This window comes from Mandrillus leucophaeus, unplaced genomic scaffold, assembly GCF_000951045.1.
Source record: "Mandrillus leucophaeus isolate KB7577 unplaced genomic scaffold, Mleu.le_1.0 Scaffold274, whole genome shotgun sequence".
In the NCBI taxonomy this organism is placed as follows: domain Eukaryota; kingdom Metazoa; phylum Chordata; class Mammalia; order Primates; family Cercopithecidae; genus Mandrillus; species Mandrillus leucophaeus.
This window is the reverse complement of record NW_012102854.1, coordinates 458,588-478,764: the sequence shown is the minus strand read 5'-3', so window position 1 is coordinate 478,764 and position 20,177 is coordinate 458,588. Positions and strand designations below refer to the sequence as shown.

At 42.0% G+C, this 20,177-nt stretch overlaps 1 protein-coding gene and 1 long non-coding RNA gene across 5 annotated transcripts in view; one reads left to right on the top strand and one right to left on the bottom strand.

Annotated features, from left to right (window-relative positions):
- ZNF529 (zinc finger protein 529) overlaps positions 1-20,177 on the bottom strand; it is a 73,180-nt gene that overhangs the window by 18,946 nt on the left and 34,057 nt on the right. The window contains exons 1-4 of one of the 4 annotated variants that reach the window (XM_011984780.1): positions 18,424-18,565; positions 17,568-17,627; positions 2,018-2,111; positions 899-1,025 (exon numbers count right to left, since the gene is read on the bottom strand). In XM_011984780.1, coding sequence (XP_011840170.1) covers positions 899-1,025; positions 2,018-2,111; positions 17,568-17,581 — 235 coding nt within the window. In that variant the 5' untranslated portion in view covers positions 17,582-17,627; positions 18,424-18,565. Of the gene's footprint in view, positions 1-898; positions 1,026-2,017; positions 2,112-17,567; positions 17,628-18,423; positions 18,566-20,177 lie in introns of those variants that run through there. The other 3 variants (XM_011984781.1, XM_011984783.1, XM_011984782.1) reach the window with 3 other exon arrangements.
- Positions 18,338-20,177, top strand: part of LOC105543045 — a 13,556-nt gene continuing 11,716 nt past the window's right edge. Inside the window, exons 1-2 of the long non-coding RNA XR_001006567.1 lie at positions 18,338-18,796; positions 20,077-20,156. This is a non-coding gene — a long non-coding RNA (uncharacterized LOC105543045). The remainder of the gene's footprint in view (positions 18,797-20,076; positions 20,157-20,177) is intronic.

Genomic DNA, 20,177 nt, shown 5'->3' with positions numbered 1-20,177 from the left:
CTTTCTGAGCACTGACATGATGCCACAAGTGAAATATACATAACTATTTAACACAAACTTGGTTTCATGCACAAAACTATTAAAAACATGGTATAAAATTGCCTTCAGGCAACTTTGTATGTGTATAAAGTGTACATGAAACATAAATGAATTTTGTGTTTCAATTTGGGTTCCATCCCTAAGATGTCTCATTATGTATATGCAGATATTCCAAAATCTGAAAAAAATCCCAAATCCAAAACACTCTCATCCCAAGTATTTTGGATAAGGGATATGCAACCTGTAATGTCTCAATGATATGTACGTGCTGTACGTTGCTGTACGTGTTCCATAAGTCAAATCCAGCTCCTTGGTATCAAGGAAGGTAGAAATTATATGCAGGGCCTGAGAAGGTAAGAATATCATGAAGAATGTTAAATACTGATAGAGATGTCATTTGCAACACAACAACACTGAAAGCATGCCTTTGGAATCAGAAGTTCACCTAGTTTCTTAAAACATAGCCTTGAGGCCGTCGCAGTGGCTCATGCCTGTAATCCCAGCACTTTGGGAGGCTGAGGCAGGCGAATCACGAGGTCAGGAGTTCAAGACCAGCCTGGCCAGTGTGGTGAAACCCTGTCTCTACTAAAAATACAAAAAATTATCTGGGTGTAGTGGCGGATGCCTGTAATCCCAGCTACTCGGGAGGCTGAGGCAGGAGAACTGCTTGAACCTGGGAGGCAGAGGTTGCAGTGAGCCAAGATCATGCCACTGCATTCCAGCCTGGGTAACAAAGTGAGACTTCATCTCAAAAACAAAACAAAACAAAATGAAAAACAAAATACAGCCTTGAGTTCACTGAATATCAGCTGATAGTCTAGAGCGTATATTCTAAGTTACTGGAGGCAGACAAATTTACCCAGTGAGAGTAAGTTGCTGTAGTTCTCCATCATCACATCCCAGTACAAGTTCCTCTGAGCAGAATCCAGATATTCCCATTCCTCCTGAGAGAAGTTGATGACCACATCCCTGAGTGTCACCAGTTCCTGAAACAACAAACCCGTACATTACAGGTAAAATTTAAGGAAATATTTTTGAGAAAAAGGCAAGATGAATTGCCTTATTGCAAGGGGACTGGACAGTAAACAAGGAGGCCAGGAGAAGACTGTGACACGGGAAGTAAGGAAATTAGTGCTTCCAAACCAGACTATCATCTTTAAAGACTCCCTTTGATCCACTGAAATCTTTCTGCATACTTATGGGATCTCTTATTTAGCCAACCATGTCTGGAAATTAATAACCAGTTTACAAATTAAAAGAAGTACTATATACAAGCACATTTCATGCTATGTGCCTGCCTCATGAATCATCAATAAATGTGAGTTTCTATACCCTCATTCCCCTGTACAGGAGAAAAATATCTAACTTTGAAAATGGGGTGTGAACAAAATTAAAGATTTCTTGTAGCTCCAAGTTCATTACTATGTGACATATTATGTCACATTATATAATACGATTTATTACTTCTAGCAACAAAGTTTTTAGTAAGTGTTTTTTAGTGGCTACAGAGTAGTTTTCTTGCTAAAAATATAACAGCCTTAATTATACGCCAATGTTTAGGTTAGACAAGGTCTTCTCTAATTCTGCACCTACAATCATCATCATTTTATATGACCTGAGGCCATTCAACATCAAATCCAATCTACCTGGAAACTCAAGTCTGTGGAGAAGGTCAGAGTATGCCCAATTGTCAAACAGATCCATCTGCTTTTTCCCTATTCAAGATATGACAAGGAAAAGTACAGGGATTCCACTTCTGCTTTATATCTGCTCTTGACAAAGGACTGAACACACAGGAGTGTTGAACATTCTTTGGAGAATAGAGAGGCACACAGGAGGGACACTATGCTGTTAGACTCCAGCCCTTACTAGAAAGTGAAAAAGTATGGGGTTGTGGTGCAGGTTCTTTGACAGAGGTGTGTGGTAGGAAGAATCAGAAAAAAGAAATATCACAAAGAAAAGAGAAATAGTAACTTACATGGTCCATGGTTAGAACTGTAAAGAACTGGTCAGGGAATTCCACTTCTGGCATGACAGCATGAGGAGCTCCATGGACACGATCCCCAATGAAACTGTAAAAATTATTTTTTAAAAAAGAACCACAATTTAAAGTCTCTGGAAATGGTGCTAGGAACGTACAGCAAATGAAGAAACATTAGTTTATGAAAATCTCCAAAAACATGTTAAGAACTCTGAGAGTCTGGACTATGTGAACCAAACCTGAGCCCTCCATTGTCCATTCTGTCTCGGTGAGAAAGACTCCACTCCAGCTAGGATAGCCAAGGGCATGGGGCTTCTTCGCCACTTCTCAACCTTTGCCCCAGTTGGATAGCTATCTTCCTAGGTGGGGTAAGACATAATCACTTTTCACTCTGCCCCAGTTACCTACCTGTTGCACAGCTGAAGAATGAAGACTCCCTTCCTCTGCCTCGCCCCAAAACATGAAATGTAGGCTTTAACTTGGATGTGGTACTGCTGAGCATACTGAGGTTCCAATTGCTGTGCCCTGGCTCCTGGGGCAGGTGTTCCATGCCCAAACAGGCAAGCCAGGGAGACCTGGCTGCCGCCCCATCTGCCATCTACCAAGCACTCAGCTCCTAAAGCAGGGGAATCACTTAGAGAGATGCATGCCATTGTCCATACCTCCAGCACTAGAACAGTGGCTGTGGCTCTGAGATTTTGTCCAGGGGGAGAAGTAGGCCATAGAACAGAGTTCTGTATTGCTCCTCAAAGGAACTGAATTGACTTGCAACAGAATGTGGAGAAATTTAAACCTAAGGGCAATGTCAAAAACTGAAAATTTTGGTGAAGCGCAATTGGGAGGAGGTTGATAGATTAGAGGTGTATGTTATATTATAGGGTGGTTTGTTTGCCAGACAGAAACTGAGAGACCACCTGGGAAGAGACATTCTATTGTCAGAACAAATCTCAAACACTGACCTCAAGAAAGCCCCAGTTTGATTATATTAGCCTGTGAAGCAACATATACTCCAGGGCACTTACGAAAGCAATACTGCCATTAAGTTGCAATCGGTGGTGCTAACAGCTGGGGGTGGTCAGGGAGATGCTCAAAGACAGCCCTGTCAAAACCACTATCATCTAATGCTGTCTGTAAAAGTAGGCAAGGCTGTACTCCAATGAGCAACATCAGGGATTTTACACCATGGTGAGAATAGACTTCACTAAAACAATCCAGAGTCCATTCTCATGCTGCTATAAGGATACACCCAAGACTAGGTAATTTACAGAGGAAAGAGGCTTAATTGACTCACAGTTCTGTATGGCTGGGGAGGCCTCAGGAAACTTACAATCATGGCAGAAGGCACCTCTTCACAGGGTGGTAGGAGAGAGAATGAGAGTCGAGCTAAGGGGGAAGCCCCTTATAAAACCATCCGATCTTATGAGAACTCACTCACTATTAGAAGAACAGTATGGGGGAAACCACTCCCATGATTCAATCATTTCCTCTTGGTCCTGCTCTTGACATGTGGGGATTATTACAATTCAAGATGAGTTTCCGATGGAGATACAAAGCCAAACCATATCACCGTCACTAAGCAAGTAAATAAGCAAGTACCAATAACAAGCCCTGAGGCAGAGGGTGTGGACAAAAGTACTGGAGTTCCAACAACTGTCTATAAAATCCACTTTCCACAAACAAGAGACAGGCAAAGAAACAGGAAAGTATGATTCACACACTGGAAAAGAAGCCCACAACAGAAACTGCTTGTGAGAGCAACCAGATTTAACAGGCAAAGACTTCAACTTATAAACAGGTAAAGACTTCAAATTATACATTATAATATATATTCAAATAGACAAAGGAAACCATAAAGAAGTAAATGTAGGTATGATCATAATGTTGCATCAAAAGAAGAATATCAACAAAGAGATACAAATTATCAATAATAAACATGGAAATTCTGAAGTTACAAAGTATAATAACTGAAATGAAATTTTCACTAGAGGACTCAATAGTAGATATGAACTGGCAGAAGTATTAGCAAAGTTGAAGATAGATTAATAGCAATGGTGTAATCTGATGAACAGAGAGAAAACGAGACAAATTAACATCTCAGAGAAATGTGGGACCCCATTAAGCACACTGCTATAAACAGGAGTACCAGAAGAGAGATGAGAGAGAAAAAAAGCATTTAAAATTTACAAAGAAATAATGAATTTAAAATTCCCAAATTTATTGAAAAACATTAAACTGCACATCCAGGAAGCTCAACAAACACCAAGCAGGATAAATGCATAGAGATCCAAACATAGATGCATCATTATAAAAGCACTGAAATCCAAAGAAAGAAATGGAGAAAATCTTGAAAGCAGTAAAAGGAAACTGCAGGCTAGAAGTGAAACTAATACAGAAGTATTAACTGCTGATTTCTCATCAGAAAAAAATGAAAGCCAGAAGGCAGTGGGATGACATATACAAAGTACTCACATACACAAAATCCTTCAACCCAGAATCCTAAATCCATCAACATGCAAAAAAATGAAGTGACCCCCCACCTCACACCACTTACAAAAATTAACTCAAAATGGATTAAAGACTTAAATATAAGGCCTGAAACTCTAAAAATCCCAGAAGAAAACATAGTGAAGCTCTTGACATTGGTCTTGCAATGATTTTTAAAAATATAACACCAAAAGCACCTGAAACAAAAGCAAAAACAAAGAAATCAAATCAAATTAAAAAGCTTCTGTAAAATAAAGGAAACAATTTAAAAAGTGAAATGACATTCTACAGAGTGGGAGAAAATATGTGCAAATTATATATCTGACAAGGGGTTAATATCTAAATATATAAGAAATTCATTCAACTCAATAGCAAAAAAAAAAAAAAAAAATAAATCCAACTAAAAAATAAGCAAAGAACCTGATAGACATTTTTCCAAAGAAGATATACAAATGGTCAACGGGTATATAAAAAGGTGCTCAATATCACTAAACATCAGGGAAATGCAAATCAAACCGCAATGAAATATCACCTCACACCTAACAGGGCTGCTATTATCAAAAAGACAAGAAAGAAAAAAAATGTTGACAAGGATATGGAAAAAAGGGAAGCCTTGTACACTGCTGGGGATGTAAACTGGTATGATCCTTCTGAAAAAGGGTATGGAGGTTCCTCAAAAACTTAAAAATAGAACATTCATACAATCCAGCAATCCTGCTTCTGGCTATACGGCCAAAAGAAATGAAGTCAGTAACTTTTTTCCATCTGCACCAAGACGGAGTCTTGTTCTTTCGCCCACGGTGGAGTGCAGTGCTGCAATCTCAGTTCATTGCAACCTCTGCCTCCAGGGTTCTAGCAATTCTCCTGTCTCAGCCTCCCGAGTGGCTGGGATTACAGGTGTGTGGCACCATGCCCGGCTAAATTTTGTATTTTTAGTAGAGATGGGGTTTCACCATATTGGCCAGGCTGGTCTCGAACTCCTGAGTTCATGATCCACCCACCTTGGCCTCCCAAAGTGCTGGAATTACAGGCGTGAGCTACCACGCATGGCCAAAGTCAGTAACTTGAAGAGATATTTGCAGTCCTTGTTCATGGCAGCATTATTCACAATAACCAAGGTATGAAAACCTAAGTGTCCCTCAATGGGTGGACAGATAAAGTGTGCTTGTATGTGTGTGTATATACATAAGTATGTGTCAATTATGTATCAGTAAAACAAAGGGGGGTGGTTATCCTTATGCAGCAAATCTATATTTCAAAACTTAAGACCATTTCAAAACTTAAGATGAAAAGACATTTCCAGATAAAAACTGAATTTACTGCTAGCTGACTGACCTTAAAAAGTACTCAAGGAAGCTCTTTAGGCTGGTGATCCCAGGTAGTAATAAAAATCCATATGAAAAAACAAAGAGAAGAGGCCGGGCGTGGTGGCTCACACCTATAATCTCAGCACTTTGAGAGGCTGAGGTGGGAAGATCACCTGAGGTTGTGAGTTCGAGACCAGCCTGATCAACATGGAAAAACCTGGTCTCTACTAAAAATACAAAATTAGCCAGGTGTGGTGACACATGCCTGTAATCTCATTTACTTGGGAGGCTGAGGCAGAAGAATCACTTGAACCCAGGAGGCAGAGGTTAAGGTGAGCCGAGATGGCGCCAAGGCACTCCAGCCTGGGCAACAAGAGCGAAACTCTGTCTCAAAAAAAAAAAAAGAGAAGCAAGGCAATTTTATGTAATTGTAAATGACAGTATACATATATATCCCTTCTCCTCTTAACTGATAGACAAATTTTATGAAACAATGTGTATATTATGTATTATTGGGCCCATAACATACAGAAATGTAATATATTTGCTAATAATAACACAAAGAAGGCAGGGGAAAGCAAAGTTGTACTGGGCTAAGGAAATGAATCCAGATGGTAACTCCAATCCGGATTATCTGGACCTCATGAGGAGAACCCAAAGTGAGAAATCAGACTGACAAAATAAAAGTTATAAATGTATAAAAGTTCTCCTCATTTTTTTAAAACATAGATTTATTTAATGTAAAAATTACAACGATTGGTTGAGTTCGAAACATCTGTAGATGTAATGTGAAGACCTATATTACTACAAGAGAAGATAAAAGGAAATAAGAGTTATATAGGAGTAACATTTCTCTATCTCACTTGAATTAAGCCAATATAAATCAGAAGCTGTTTCTGAAGTAAGATATTTGCCAGAATAAATCTCTAAGCAGCAAAGTGTTCACAGTGCTGCTCGGTTTCTCTTAACTAGAGTAAAATGTGAGAAGAAACAATACAAAGATGGGATTTATAACATGGAAGCAAAACATAGAGATTTGAAAATTCTCAGCCTGAGCATGTAAATCAAAAGACATTTAGGAAAGTAAACCAAGGGTGTGACCAAGTGACTTTTTGGTAAGAGTGTGGCTAGAAAGAAGCCAGATGCTTTTCATCATGACAACAGGAGAATGAATCCAATGGCACTTCAGAGAGCTTCAAGGCTGCTCCTCCCATCACAGGTCCAGCGTGCGAGGGCCTTGAAGGCAGGATGGTTTCAAGGGAAGGGTCTAGAGCACTCATGGGGCTTGCTGCCCAGGGCTGCCTCAAGTCTCTGCCCCTCCCATCCCAGCACAGTGCTCCTTGGCTGCCCTAGTTGTGGCTCCAGTGGGCCCAGGTGCAGTTTAGTCCCGGCTCTGGAGGGCAAAGTGGTGAACCTCAGCATCTACATGCTGCTGATTTTGCAAGTGTGCAGAGTGCACAAGATGTAGAAGCACGGCATCCTTCAAAGAGATTTTTCTTTTTTGAGACAGAGTCTCACTCTGTGGCCCAAGCTGGAGTGCAGTGGTGCGATCTAGGCTCACTGCAACCTCCACCTTCTGGGCTCAAGCAATTCTCTTGCCTCAGCCTCCTGAATAGCTGGGATTACAGGTGTGCCATGCCTTGGAGAGCCCCGGGGCCTAGACAGAGACCCACTACAGACGCAGAGCCACTACAGACAGTCCCCTCTACGGCAATGTCCAGTGGAGTCATAGAGGCTGTGCCATTCCCCAAACCCTAGACCTGTAGAGCCAGCAGAATGCAACATGGGCCTGGGAGAGCCAGTGGCACCTGACTCCAACCCAAGAGAGCTGCAGTATGAACTGTGAACACCAAAGCCCTGGTGGCAGGGTCCCTTTGGGCCTTTGGGGTCCAACCCCCATCCCAGTGTGTCTGGAACATGCAACAAGGAGTCAAAGATGATTATTCTCCAGGCTTAAGGTTTACTGTTATTTGCCCTGTTCAGTTTTGGACCTACTTGGGACCAGTGACCCATACTTTCTTATCTGTTTTGAAATAGAAATGTTTGTCCTGGCTGGGCGTGGTGGCTCACGCCTGTAATCCCAGCACTCTGGGAGGCCAAGACAGGCGATCACCTGAGGTCAGGAGTTCAAGACCAGCCTGACCAACATGGAGAAACCCCGTCTCTACTAAAAATACAAAAAAAATTAGCCGGGAATGGTTTACGCATGCCTGTAATCCCAGCTACTTGGGAGGCTGAGGTAGGAGAATTGCTTGAACCCGGGAGGCGGAGGTGGCGGTGAGCCAAGACTGCACCACTGCACTCCAGCCTGGGCAAAAAGAGTGAAACTCTTGTCTCAAAAAAAAGGGGAAAAAAAGAAATGCCTGTCTTATGCATCACTGAATTTTGGAAGCACGTAACTAGTTTGGTGTCACAGGTACGCAACTAGAGAGCAATTTGCCTCAGGATGAATCATCACATGATTTAGATATCAAGATGAGACTCTGCCCTTTAAGTTGACTTTAAAGTTTATGCTGAAATGAGTTTTAATACTTTGGGGGCTATTGGAATGAAATGAATGTATTTCGTATGTGAGAAAGACATGAATATGGGGGGAGGGGGTCCAGGGGCAGAATGTAACATGTCCTCTCCAAAATTCAGATGTTGCCAATGTGATAGTATTAGAAGGTGGAGCCTTTAAGAGGTGATGAGGGCTCCTCCCTTTGTGAATGGGATTACAGCCTTCATAAAAGAGGCTCAATGCAGACTTCCTTGTCCTTCTCCCTTTTGCATGTGAGGACACACGTCCTTTCTGGAGGATGCAGCATCAAGGCACCCTTGGAAGAAGACAGTTGAACCTGATGATGCCTTGATCTCGGACTTCATAACCTCCAGAACTGTGATACATTTCTGCTCTTTATAAATCAGGTATTTTCTTATAGCAGCACAAACAGACTAAGAAAGTTGTCTATGGGTGACTCAGCTGCAAAGCTGCAAGCAGATTGAGAGTAAGACAACAGAAACAACAGTCAAGCCAAGAACCAAATCAGGAACACAATCCCGTTTAAAATTACCACTAAAAGAATAACATACCTAAGAATACAGCTAACCAGGGAGGTGAAAGATCTCTACAATGAGAACCACAAAACACTGCTCAAAGAAATGAGATGACACAAATGGAAAAACATGGTAGGAAGAAACAGTATCATTAAAATGGCGATACTGCCCAGGGCAATTTATAGATTCAATGCTATTCCTATCAAACTACCAAGGACATTCTTCACAGAACTAGAAAAAGCTATTTAAAAATTCACATGGAACCAAAAAAGGGCTTGAATAGCCAATGCAATCCTAAGCAAAAAGAACAATGCTGGTTGCATCACATTACCTGACTTCAAGCTATACTACAAGGCTACAGTAACCAAAATGCAATGGTCTTGGTACAAAAACGGACACACAAACCAATGGAATAGAATAGAGGACCTAGAAAGAAAGTCACGCACCTACAACCAAGTGATCTTTGACAAAGTCAACAAAAATAAGCAATGAGGAAAGGACTCCCTATTCAATAAATGGTGCTGGGATGACTGGCATATGCAGAAGAATTAAAGTGGACCCGTACCTTTCAACATATACAAAAATTAACTCACGTTTGATGAAAGGCTTAACTAAAAATCCGAGAAGAAAACCTAGGAAATACCCTTGTAAACATCAGCCTTGGCAAATAATTTATGACTAATTCCTCAAAAGCAACTGAAACAAAACAAAAATTGGCAAATGAGACCTAACTAAAGAGCTTCCGCTCAGCAAACGGAATTATCAACAGAGTAAACACCCCCCTACAGAATGGGAGAAAATATTCACAAACTATGCATTTAACCAAGGTCTAATATCCAGAATCTACAAGGAATTTAAACAATTCAACAAGCAGAAAACAACCCCACTCAAAGTGGGTAAAGGATATGAACAGACCCTTCTCAAAAGACATACAAGCAGTCAACAAACACACTTTTTAAAATGCCCCACACCACTAACCATCAAAGAAATGCAAATCAAAACCACAATGAGTTAGCCATCTCATATCAATCAGAATGGTTGTTAAAAAGTCAAAATGAACAGATGTTGGTGAGGTTGCGGAGAAAAGGGAATGCTTATACACTGTTGGTGGGAGTGTAAATTAGTTTAGCCACTGTGGGATGCAGTTTGGAGATTTCTCAAATAACTAAAAACAGAACAACCATTTGACTCAGCAATCCCATTACTGGGTACATACCCAAAAGAAAATAAATCATTTTACCAAAAAGACACATGCACTCATGTTCATCACAGCACTATTCACAATAGCAAATACACAGAATCAACCCAGGTGCCCTCAACAGTGGCTTGGATAAATAAAATGTGGTATACATATCTCATGGAATACCATACATAAAAAAGAACAAAATCATGTCCTTTGAAGCAACATGGGTGCAGCTGGAGGCCATTATTCTAAAAGCATTAATGCAGAAAAAGAAAATAAAATACTGCATGTTCTCACTGCTAAGTGGGAGCTAAACACTGGGTACAGAAAGACATAAATATGGGAACAATACGACTACTAGAGACAGGAGGAAGGGAGAGAAACAAGAGTTGAAAAACTATTGGGTACTAGGTTCACAACCTGGAAGACAAGATCAATTGTACCCCAAATCTCAGCATCATACAATATACTCATGTAACAAACCTGCAAATGTACCCCCTGAATCGAAAATAGAAGTTGAAAAAAGAAACCGAAAACAAAAATGAAGGAGAAACTAAAACATAACCCAAGTAAATAAAAACTGACGAACCTCATTTGAAGACACGCCATAATAGAAAAGCTAAGGGGGCCCTGCAAGTTGGAATAAAAAGACAGTAGAAAGTAACTCAAAGCCACGTACAAAAATGAAGAACAGGCCAGGCGCGGTGGCTCACGCCTGTAATTCCAGCACTTTGGGAGGCCAAGGTGGGCAAATCACAAAGTCAGGAGTTCAAGACCAGCCTGGCCAACACAGTGCTAGCTGGGCATGGTGGCACACGCCTATAATCCCAGCTACTCAGGAGGCTGATGTAGGAGAACTGCTTGACCCCGGAGGCGGAGGTTGCAGTGAGCCGAGATCGTGCCACTGCACTCATGCCTGGGTGACAGAGTGAGACTCAGTCTCAAAAAAAAAAAAGCAAATACAAAAGTCTATCGCATCTTGGGCTTGTAGGTCCTTTTAATTTCCCCAATATGATTTATAAGACTAATGAATGCATAAAACAGTCATTACAAACCAGTGTTAAAGGGCACACAATGTATAAAAATGTAATCTGTGACAAAACAACATGAAAAGGAGCAGAACTGTATAGGAACAAGTTTTGGATATACTATTAAAGCTAAGGAGTGTGCAACAGTTTTGACTCAACAAGTCTGGAATTTTGTTTGTTTGAGACAGGATCTCACTCTTTCGCCTAGGCTGGAGTGCAGTAGTGTCTGGAATGTTTAAACCCTGCCTATTCCAAAGAAAGTTCTAGCCCTTGACTAACACCTAGAAGATAAATTCTGGCCGCCGGAATAGCCAGCTCTTATTAATTTTAATGTGATCCTTTCACTAGTGGTAAAACAACAACAACAACAACACTTTTCTGAGTTGTGTGAGTCCATCTAGCAGTCAGTGAACCTGAAAGTGGTCTTGGAGTTCCCTGACCAAAGTCTATTAATTCAAACCAGTTATTTGTAAATGTAAAATATTCACTGTAATCTCCAGAACACATGCTAAGAAAACAATCAGATTATATAAAAGAAATGACAACGGAATTAAAATGGTACAGTACAATAAGTCAATTAAAAACAAAAGGAGGCCAGGCATAGTGGCTCATACCACCAATCCCAATACTTTTGGGAAGCTGAGGCAGGCAGATTGCTTGAGCCCAGGAGTTCAGGACCAGCTTGGCCAACATGGTGAAACCCTGTCTCTACCAAAAATACAAAAAAATTAGCCAGGCATGGTGGTGCTTACCTGTGGTCCCAGCTGTTGGGGAGGTGGGGGGTTGGGGGGTTGGGGGCTGGAGCTAGGGTGAGAGGATCACTTGAGCCCAGGAGGTTGAGGCTGCAGTGAGCTGTGATTGCACCACTGAACTCCTGCCTGGGTGATGGAGTGATACCTTGTGTCAAAAAAAACAAAAAAACAAAAAAAAGGGCCAGGCCTGGTGGCTCATGCCTGTAGTCCCAGCACTTTGGGAGGCCAAGACAGATACATCACGTGAGGTCAGGAGTTCGAGACCAGCCTGGCCAATATGGTAAAATCCCATCTCTACTAAAAATACCAAAATTAGCCTGGTGTGGTGGCAGGCACCTGTAATCCCAGCTACTCGGGAGGCTGAGGCAGAAGAAGTGCTTGAAGGAGGTGGAGGTTGTAGTGAGCCAAGATCACGCCACTGCATTATAGCCTGGGCAACAGAGCGAGACTCTGTCTCCAGAAAAAAAAAAAAAAAATTCATATGACATTGCAAGAGATTCAGAATAGCCAAAACAAAGCTGGAAGACTGATATTTCCCAATTCAAAACTGACTATAAAACCACAGTAATCAAGACTGTGGGGCACTGAATATGGATAGATATATTGATCAATGGAATAGAACTGAGTGGAAATTTAAACCAGTGTAACTAGGGTCAAGTGATTTTTGACAAGGTTGCCAATCTAGTGAAATCGAGGAAAATAGTCTTTTCAACAAATGGTGCCAGGAAAATTGAATATCCACATGCAAAAGAATGAAATTGCATAATTCCTTAACAACACATAAGAAAAGTAACTGAAAACAGATCAATGACCCAAATATAACAGCTAAAACTATAAAACTCTTAAAAGGAAATGCAGGGGTAAGTCATCATGAACTTGTATTTGGCAATGGATTCTTTTTTTTTTTTTTTGAGATGGAGTCTCACTCTGTCACCCAGACTGGGGTGCAGTGGCGCCGTCTCGGCTCACCGTAACCTCCACCTCCCAGGTTCAAGTGATTCTCCTGCCTCAGCCTCCCGAGTAGCTGGGATTACAGGTACCTGCCACCATGCCTGGCTAATTTGTTGTATTTTTAGTAGAAGACGGGGTTTCACCATGCGGGCCAGGCTGGTCTCAAACTCCTGACCTCAAGTGATCCACCCACCTCTGCCTCCCAAAGTGCTGGGATTACAGTCTGAGCCACCGCATCTGGCCTATATTTGGCAATGGATTCTTAAATGATGACACCAAAAGCACAAGCAGCAAAATAAAATTTTGATAAATTAGGATTTATCAAAACCAAAAGCTTTTGTGCATCAAAAAGTCATTATAGAAACTGATAAGACAGCCTGCACAATGTAGAAAATATTTGCAAATCATATATCTCACAAGCATTTAACATCCAGAATACATAAAAACTCCTACAACTCAGCCCAACAAAAAGACAAACAGCCCAAGTTAAAAACTGGCAAAAGACTTCAGCAGACATTTCTTCATAAAAGATGAACAAATGGCCAACAAATACATGGAAAGATGCTCAAAATCATTAGACATCAGGAAAATAATAACAGAACCATGAGAATAACATCAGCAAGACGGCATCTGAGGAAGCTTCAATTCCCTATTCTCTATTGAAACATTTAAAAAACAACTAGAGACTAGCTAAAATATCTTTGTAAGGGTCTGGAAATCACTCAAAGACTGTAACTATCAAACAAATGCCCAGTCAAGAGAAAGCCACTTCAAAATGGTAGTGACTTTGTTTATTATGTTACTGGTGCCCTTAATCCATCTCTAGCGTAGCCTGGAAGAAGCAGCCCAGTTCCCATTTCCCTCCTTCAGGCCAGAAGGAACAAAGCAGAGCTTATTTGGAACATGTTAATCTGTCTGCGGGCTCCTTGAGGTACTGAGGTACTGGTTTCCATTTTGTCTGATTTTTTTTTGAGATGGAGTCTCGCTCTGTCATCCAGGCTGGAGTGTAGTGGCGTGATCTCGGCTCACTGCAACCTCCTTCTCCTGGGTTCAAGCAATTCTCCTGCCTCAGCCTCCTGTGCAGCTGGGATTATAGGCACCTGCCACCACATCTGGCAAAATTTTGTATTTTTAATAGAGATATTTTAATAGAGAGTTTCACTATGTTGGCCAGGCTGGGCTCGAACTCCTGACCTCAAGTGATCCGTCTGCCTCGGCCTCCCAAAGTGCTGGGATTACAGGCGTGAGCCACTCTGACTTTTGAGTTTTGACATGTAAAAAGCTGCACAACTCAGATCTCAGGCAGGTAAAAGCCACAAAGGACAGTGGGTACTGTGGTGCATCAAAGCTAAAACACTATTAAAACTAGAAATAAGTGCAGCAGCACTGCAGGATATAAGATCAATATGCAAAACTCAATGATATTTTAATTGCCTGGACACCTGTGGATACTTGGAGCAAACGATTACCGGTGGAAAATATAATGTAACATCAACGGCCTAAAAAGCAAGGATGAGACCCTACGGAAATTAAGGCATTTGAAAGCAGTTATGCATATTGGGGAAACTGGTAAAAGCACATACACAGGTGCAAGCACAGGCACGCTACAGACCCAGGAAAAACATAAGACTTTAGACTTTCACCCTGAGATGATCCCAAGGCTCTAATTAGTGAAGATCTTCTCCAATGGTCTGCAAAAATTAGGAGAAGTAGCAGTTTCTTCAAATGCCCAATTTTCAACAAAAGACTGCAAGGCATACAAAGACACAGGAAAACAGGGTCCCATCAAAGGAGCAAAATAAATTACCCTTGAAGAAACAAAAGCATTGGAGTAAATAGAAAAATACTTTGTAAAAACTGTCTTAAATATGCTTATAGAGCTAAAGGAAAACTGAAAAAGAACTAAAAAGGAAATCGGGAAAATGACATATCAACGAAGAGAAACAAATTATTTTTTAAAAAACTGGCTGGGTATGGTGGCTTATGCCCGTAATCCCACCACTTAGGGAGGCTGAGACGGGCAGATAACATGAGGCCAGGAGTTCCAGACTAGCCTGGCCAACATAGTGAAACCCTGTCTCTAATGGAAAAAAAAAAAAAAAAATAGCTGGGTGTGGTGGTGCACAGCTGTAGTCCCAGCATCTCGGGAGGCTGAGGCATGAGAATTGCTTGAGCCTGGGAGGCAGAGGTTGCAGTGAGCCGAGATCACACAACTGCACTCCAGCCTGGGTGACAGGGCAAGACTCTGTTGAAAAAAAAAAAGAAGAAGAATTGGTTTAGAGTGCTCAAACCCTGTACATTCCAAAGAATAGTCCTTGACCAGCTCCTGGGAGATAATCTCTGAGCAATTAAGAGTATCCTGCCTGATAAGAGAGTCTATGTATATCTGAGGTCTTACCCATGCCAGATAGCTTTTGTAACAATGTGGTTTATGATAAATACCTGTACAAATCTGACTTCTGGATAGGCTTGACTAAGTAGCTAAGGTCAGTGCACAGAACCTTCATGCCCACATGACTTATCCTCAATAAAAACCCCAGACACGGGCCAGGGCAGTGGCTTACACCTGTAATTCCAACACTTTGGGAGGCAGAGGCAGGTGGATCACTTCAGCCCAAGAGTTCAAGAGCAGCTTGGGCAACATGGCAAAACTCCATCTATACAAACAATGCAAAAATTAGCCAGGTGTCGTGGTGTGTGCCTGTAGTCCCAGCTACTCGGGAGACTGAGGTGGGAGGATCCCTTGAGGCCGGGAAGTAGAGGCTGCTGCGGTGAGGTGTGACCACATTACTGCATTTCAGCCTGGGCGGGAGAGCGAGACCCTATCTCAAAAAACAAACAAACAAACAAAAAAAAACCCCCACGAGACCACAAGAAAACAAAGCAAAACAAAAAACCCTGGAAACCACGGCTTAGGAGAACTTCCTTGGTTGGCCATGCTTCACATCTATATTCACACACTGTTGCTGGGAGAATCAGGTGCTGCCTGTGCAACTGCACACTGGAAGCTTGCATCTGGTTTCTCCCAATCTTTGCCCTATGCGACTTTTCCCTTTGCTGATTTTAACGTGCACCTTTTCATTGTAATGAGCAATAACCATGAGCATAACAGCTTTTCTAAGTTCTGTGAGTCCTTCTAGCAAATCATCAAACCTAAGACAGTCAAATTGCCTTAAGTTAATAGAACATTTGCAAATCTGGCTTTTAAAAAATTCATTTCAAGTGCCCATCAAAGTTAACTTTATATTTTCATTGTTCTTGATTTACAGAAAATGTATGGGGAATACTAAGAATCTTCACAAACCAGCTTTTTTCTTCCCTTGCAGATAAGGACTTAAAGTGCCAGGCCTTTATTACATTCTCTAGGGTTATGTCCATATTAATGTATCCAGGCTTCACAAAGACCCTAAAGCACTGATATAATTATTGTCTACATTCTATAACAAGAAACTGTAAAGTGGAAAAATGAGTAACTATTAACCCCTTTGAAATGTAGTGTGAACATATAACTGAATTTTAAATTTTTTTCTCTTTTCCTAAGCTAATTAACACAGGATTACATTTAATTTTAATTTAAATACAAAAGCAATATAAATGTTTTTCTATTAAACACAACTTTATTGTGTTGGGAGGACTATAATTCACCTTAAATTCACTAAAATTCACTGAAAATTTAGCATCCAAACTGACACATGCAATAACAATAAAACATACACCAGATTTTGAAAACTTGGTATACAGATGTGAGTGTAAAGTACTTCAGTGTATTCATATCATTACATGTTGAAATAATATTTTGGATATATTGGTTTAAATAAAATACAATACCAAAATTAACTTCAGCTGTTTCTTTTCCTTTTTAAAATGTGTTTAAAGCTGGGCACAGTGGCTCACGCCTGTAATCCTAACACTTTGGGAGGCTGAGGTGGGTGGATCACCTGAGGTCAGGAGTTTGAGATCAGTCTGGCCAACATGATGAAACCCCGTCTTCTACTAAAAATACAAAAATTAGCCAGGCATGGTGGCGAGCGCCTGTAATCCCAGCTACTCGGGAGGCTGAGGCAGAGGTTGCAGTGAGCTGACATCGTACCATTGCACTCCAGCCTGGGCAACAAGAGTGAAATTCCGTCTCAAAAAAAAAAAAAAAAAAAACTGTCTAATGGAAATTTTTAAATTACCTAAGTGGCTTTATATTATATTAGTATTAGACTGTGCTGCTTTAGACTCAAACACCACTGTTATCAGGCTGCCTCTCACCATCTACACCAATATGTTGTCTGAATCAGTCACACTGCCAAATCTCAAACAAGATTTGGTTGTCACCACTTAAATCCCCTCATGAATGTTCTGGAAAAACTCCCTGCCCTTGTTGACATAGCCTTCTCTGCACAAAACTCCTATCATATTCCCACTCCTAGATGTCTCCAAAGCTAACTTTGTCACTTACTGATTAATACCTACCATCTCCTATCTTGCTTTGTTTGCAAATTAAGTCTATAAATAAGATCAAAGGTATCTAGTGTGCTATTCTACTTAATCACTCATCTCCTCCTTAACAAATTACATTCTAAAAAAATGTTTTAACTTCTCCCGGAGTTGTATTTCTATACCATAAGAATCCTTTGGAAAAAAAGAAGCACATGGGGGAACTGAATGATTTACCTAATGGGTATGTGGATATTCAATGAAAAGGAAATGGGCATTTGGAAAGTCACTGGAGGACAAGGGGACCCATCTCTACGGTCTTCTTGTTAATTGGGAAGGGAAGGCTAAGGGAGAGGTAAATGAAGAAAAAAATAAACTAACCTTGAGCTGGCCATTAGTACCAATGCTGTCTTCCACTTCAGGGGGCCTTCACTTGCAGAACTACATAACCAAGAGGAGAAAGGACTCATGACATCCTGGACTGGTTAAATAAGAACACACTGTTCACCACTAGAAAAGCCCATCACACACAACAAACACATCCAGATCGAAGAGGGAAACTAGAAAATTGTCGACTCCGCCCTGTATCCGAGAAAAAGGTACGACCAAGGCCTAGAGGTGTACTCTTTAAGTTCACAGCAGTTTCCAGGGGACACAGCTCAGGAAATACTGTAGTTCTTTAATGTATAAATGGCCTCCAAATTCATGCAAGGGGAGTTATCCCAGGAATGAATACTACACCTATGCCTTCCCCTTTCCCAAGAAACTTCATTTATCTATCGTATCTATCTATCATTTATCTATCTTCTACATATCTGTCTAATCTATCTATTTATATGCGTGTGTGTGTGTGTATGTAAGACCTCACGAAGAGATTACATCACAGACATCCCAGAGTCAGAAAAATGACGCTTTACCCAAAACAAACTCCTACAGGCTCATGGAAAAAAAAAAGCCTCTACGCCGTTCACACTTAAAGCCTCACGCCGTTCACACTTTTTCTTTAGAAAAAAAAGCCTCTACGCCGTTCACTGTTGTGACTGTTGGACAGTCACAACAGTGGTGTCACACGATCACATTACCATAGACCAGGCTCACACGATAGGCCCCGCCCCTACTCACCGTCCCATGAGCCCGATCAAAGAGCACCCACGGCACACACTAGGGTCTCGTCACACACACACGCATACATACACACACACACCACAATGACGCCATAACAAGCAACAGCACCAGCAACCATCGTCCGCAGCTCCCGCGTACAGAGGCCTGAGGCTCCCGGCTCCACGTGGACTGACCTCGCCTGGCAGCGCCGGGACACTTCACCTCAAGCTCCTCCCGCAGCCTGCCCGAGTCAGGCTTACCTCAATAACCAAAACACCGGAAAGAGATGCAAAGGTCAAAGTTCATCCGCGGCCCTGGGGCCTGTGGGAAACGTAGTCCAACAACGAAAGGGCCCTGAAGCTGAAGCCGAGCCCGTTGGCCGCAGGGGCCGCACCAGGCCATAGACTCCTGGAGTTTCCGGGTGCGTAGACCCTTTCCCTCGGCGGAGGCTGCGGCTGCGCGTCCTCCCGGCGCGGAAGAGGCGGCTGGTGGTCCCCGACGGCAAGGTGAGGTCGAGGCAGTAACCGGGAACCCAGGCTGGGAGGGCAGAATGAGGAACAGGAAGTTGGGGCGAGGGTGACCGTGAGGGAGGTGGGGGGCTGCGGAAGTCTAGGTGGCCCCTACCTCACCTCTGGAAAGAACCGGAAGCCCGAGCTGGGGAGGGTGAAGGGAGTCGCGGACCGGCTGCACAGCGGAGGAGAAAACCCAGACCCCAAGCTAAGGGAGGCCGAAGAAGGAACTGGAGGGCCGGGCTGGGAAGGCCTGAAGCGGGTACCGGCTTTAGGCTGGGGAGGGTCGAACGGAGAACTCGGAGCCTGAGTCGGGCGAGGTTTTGCTCTACTCTGGCTTCTAAATGTGGGGGCCTCAGGATGTGATCCGTGGTCGTGAACCGGAGGGTGACTTGGAGTTTTTGTCCGTTTTGCACCATGAGAAAGCCCCGGAATGGAATCTGGCAGGTAGCGGAGGCTCAGTGTGTGTGTGTCCGCCCTAGTGCGTGTTATACACTGTTGACGAAAAGACTCAAACTCTAAAGTATTTGAAGAGACTTATTTTGAGCTAAATATGAGTGACCAGTGGCCGGTGGCACAGCCCTCAGAAGATCTTGAGAATCTGTGCCCAGGGTGGTCGGGATTTATGTGTTTTTATACCTTTTAGGGAAACATGAGACACCAATTAAATACATGTAAAATGTATATTGATTCCCTCCGATAAAGCGGGACAACTGGAAGGTGGGTGGCCTTCCAGATCATAGATAGATTCAAAGATTATTTGATTGACAATGGGTTGAGAGTTATTAACATAAGACTTAGGATAGCAAGTAGCAGGCTTCACACATAAAAGAGTATAAATGTTTCTTTTCAGACGTGGGGTCTTTTTTTTTTATCAGTAATTCCAAAATGGAGAAGGGTATAATGAGGCATGTCCGACCAGCCCGCCACCCGCCTTTCTATCATGACTTTACTAGTAGTTTTTCAGGTTAGGAATGCCCTGGCTAAGAGGAGGAGTCCATTCAGATGGTCTGGGGGTGCTTAGGATTTTATTTTTGGTTTACAACACCAGCAGCACCGGAAAGTTTGCTGGTGTCCTTTGCAGTTTCAAAGTAGAGACAGCCATAGTTCTGATTTGTGTCACTGTAACTGTCAGTTCCGGAATTCCATATTTCTCCTTTACCCTAATGTCTGCGAGATTTCATGTGTAGTTCAGTTTTCTTTTTCTGAACAGCACTACATTGTGCAAATAGACCACAATTTGTGTAGTCATTTTTCTGTTGTTGAACATTTGGCAGGTTTTATACATTATGAATAAAGCTGGCACTTTTCTATTTCTCCTGGGCAAATATTTAGAAGAAAAGTTGCTGGGTAATTGGTAACTTTACATTTAACTTTA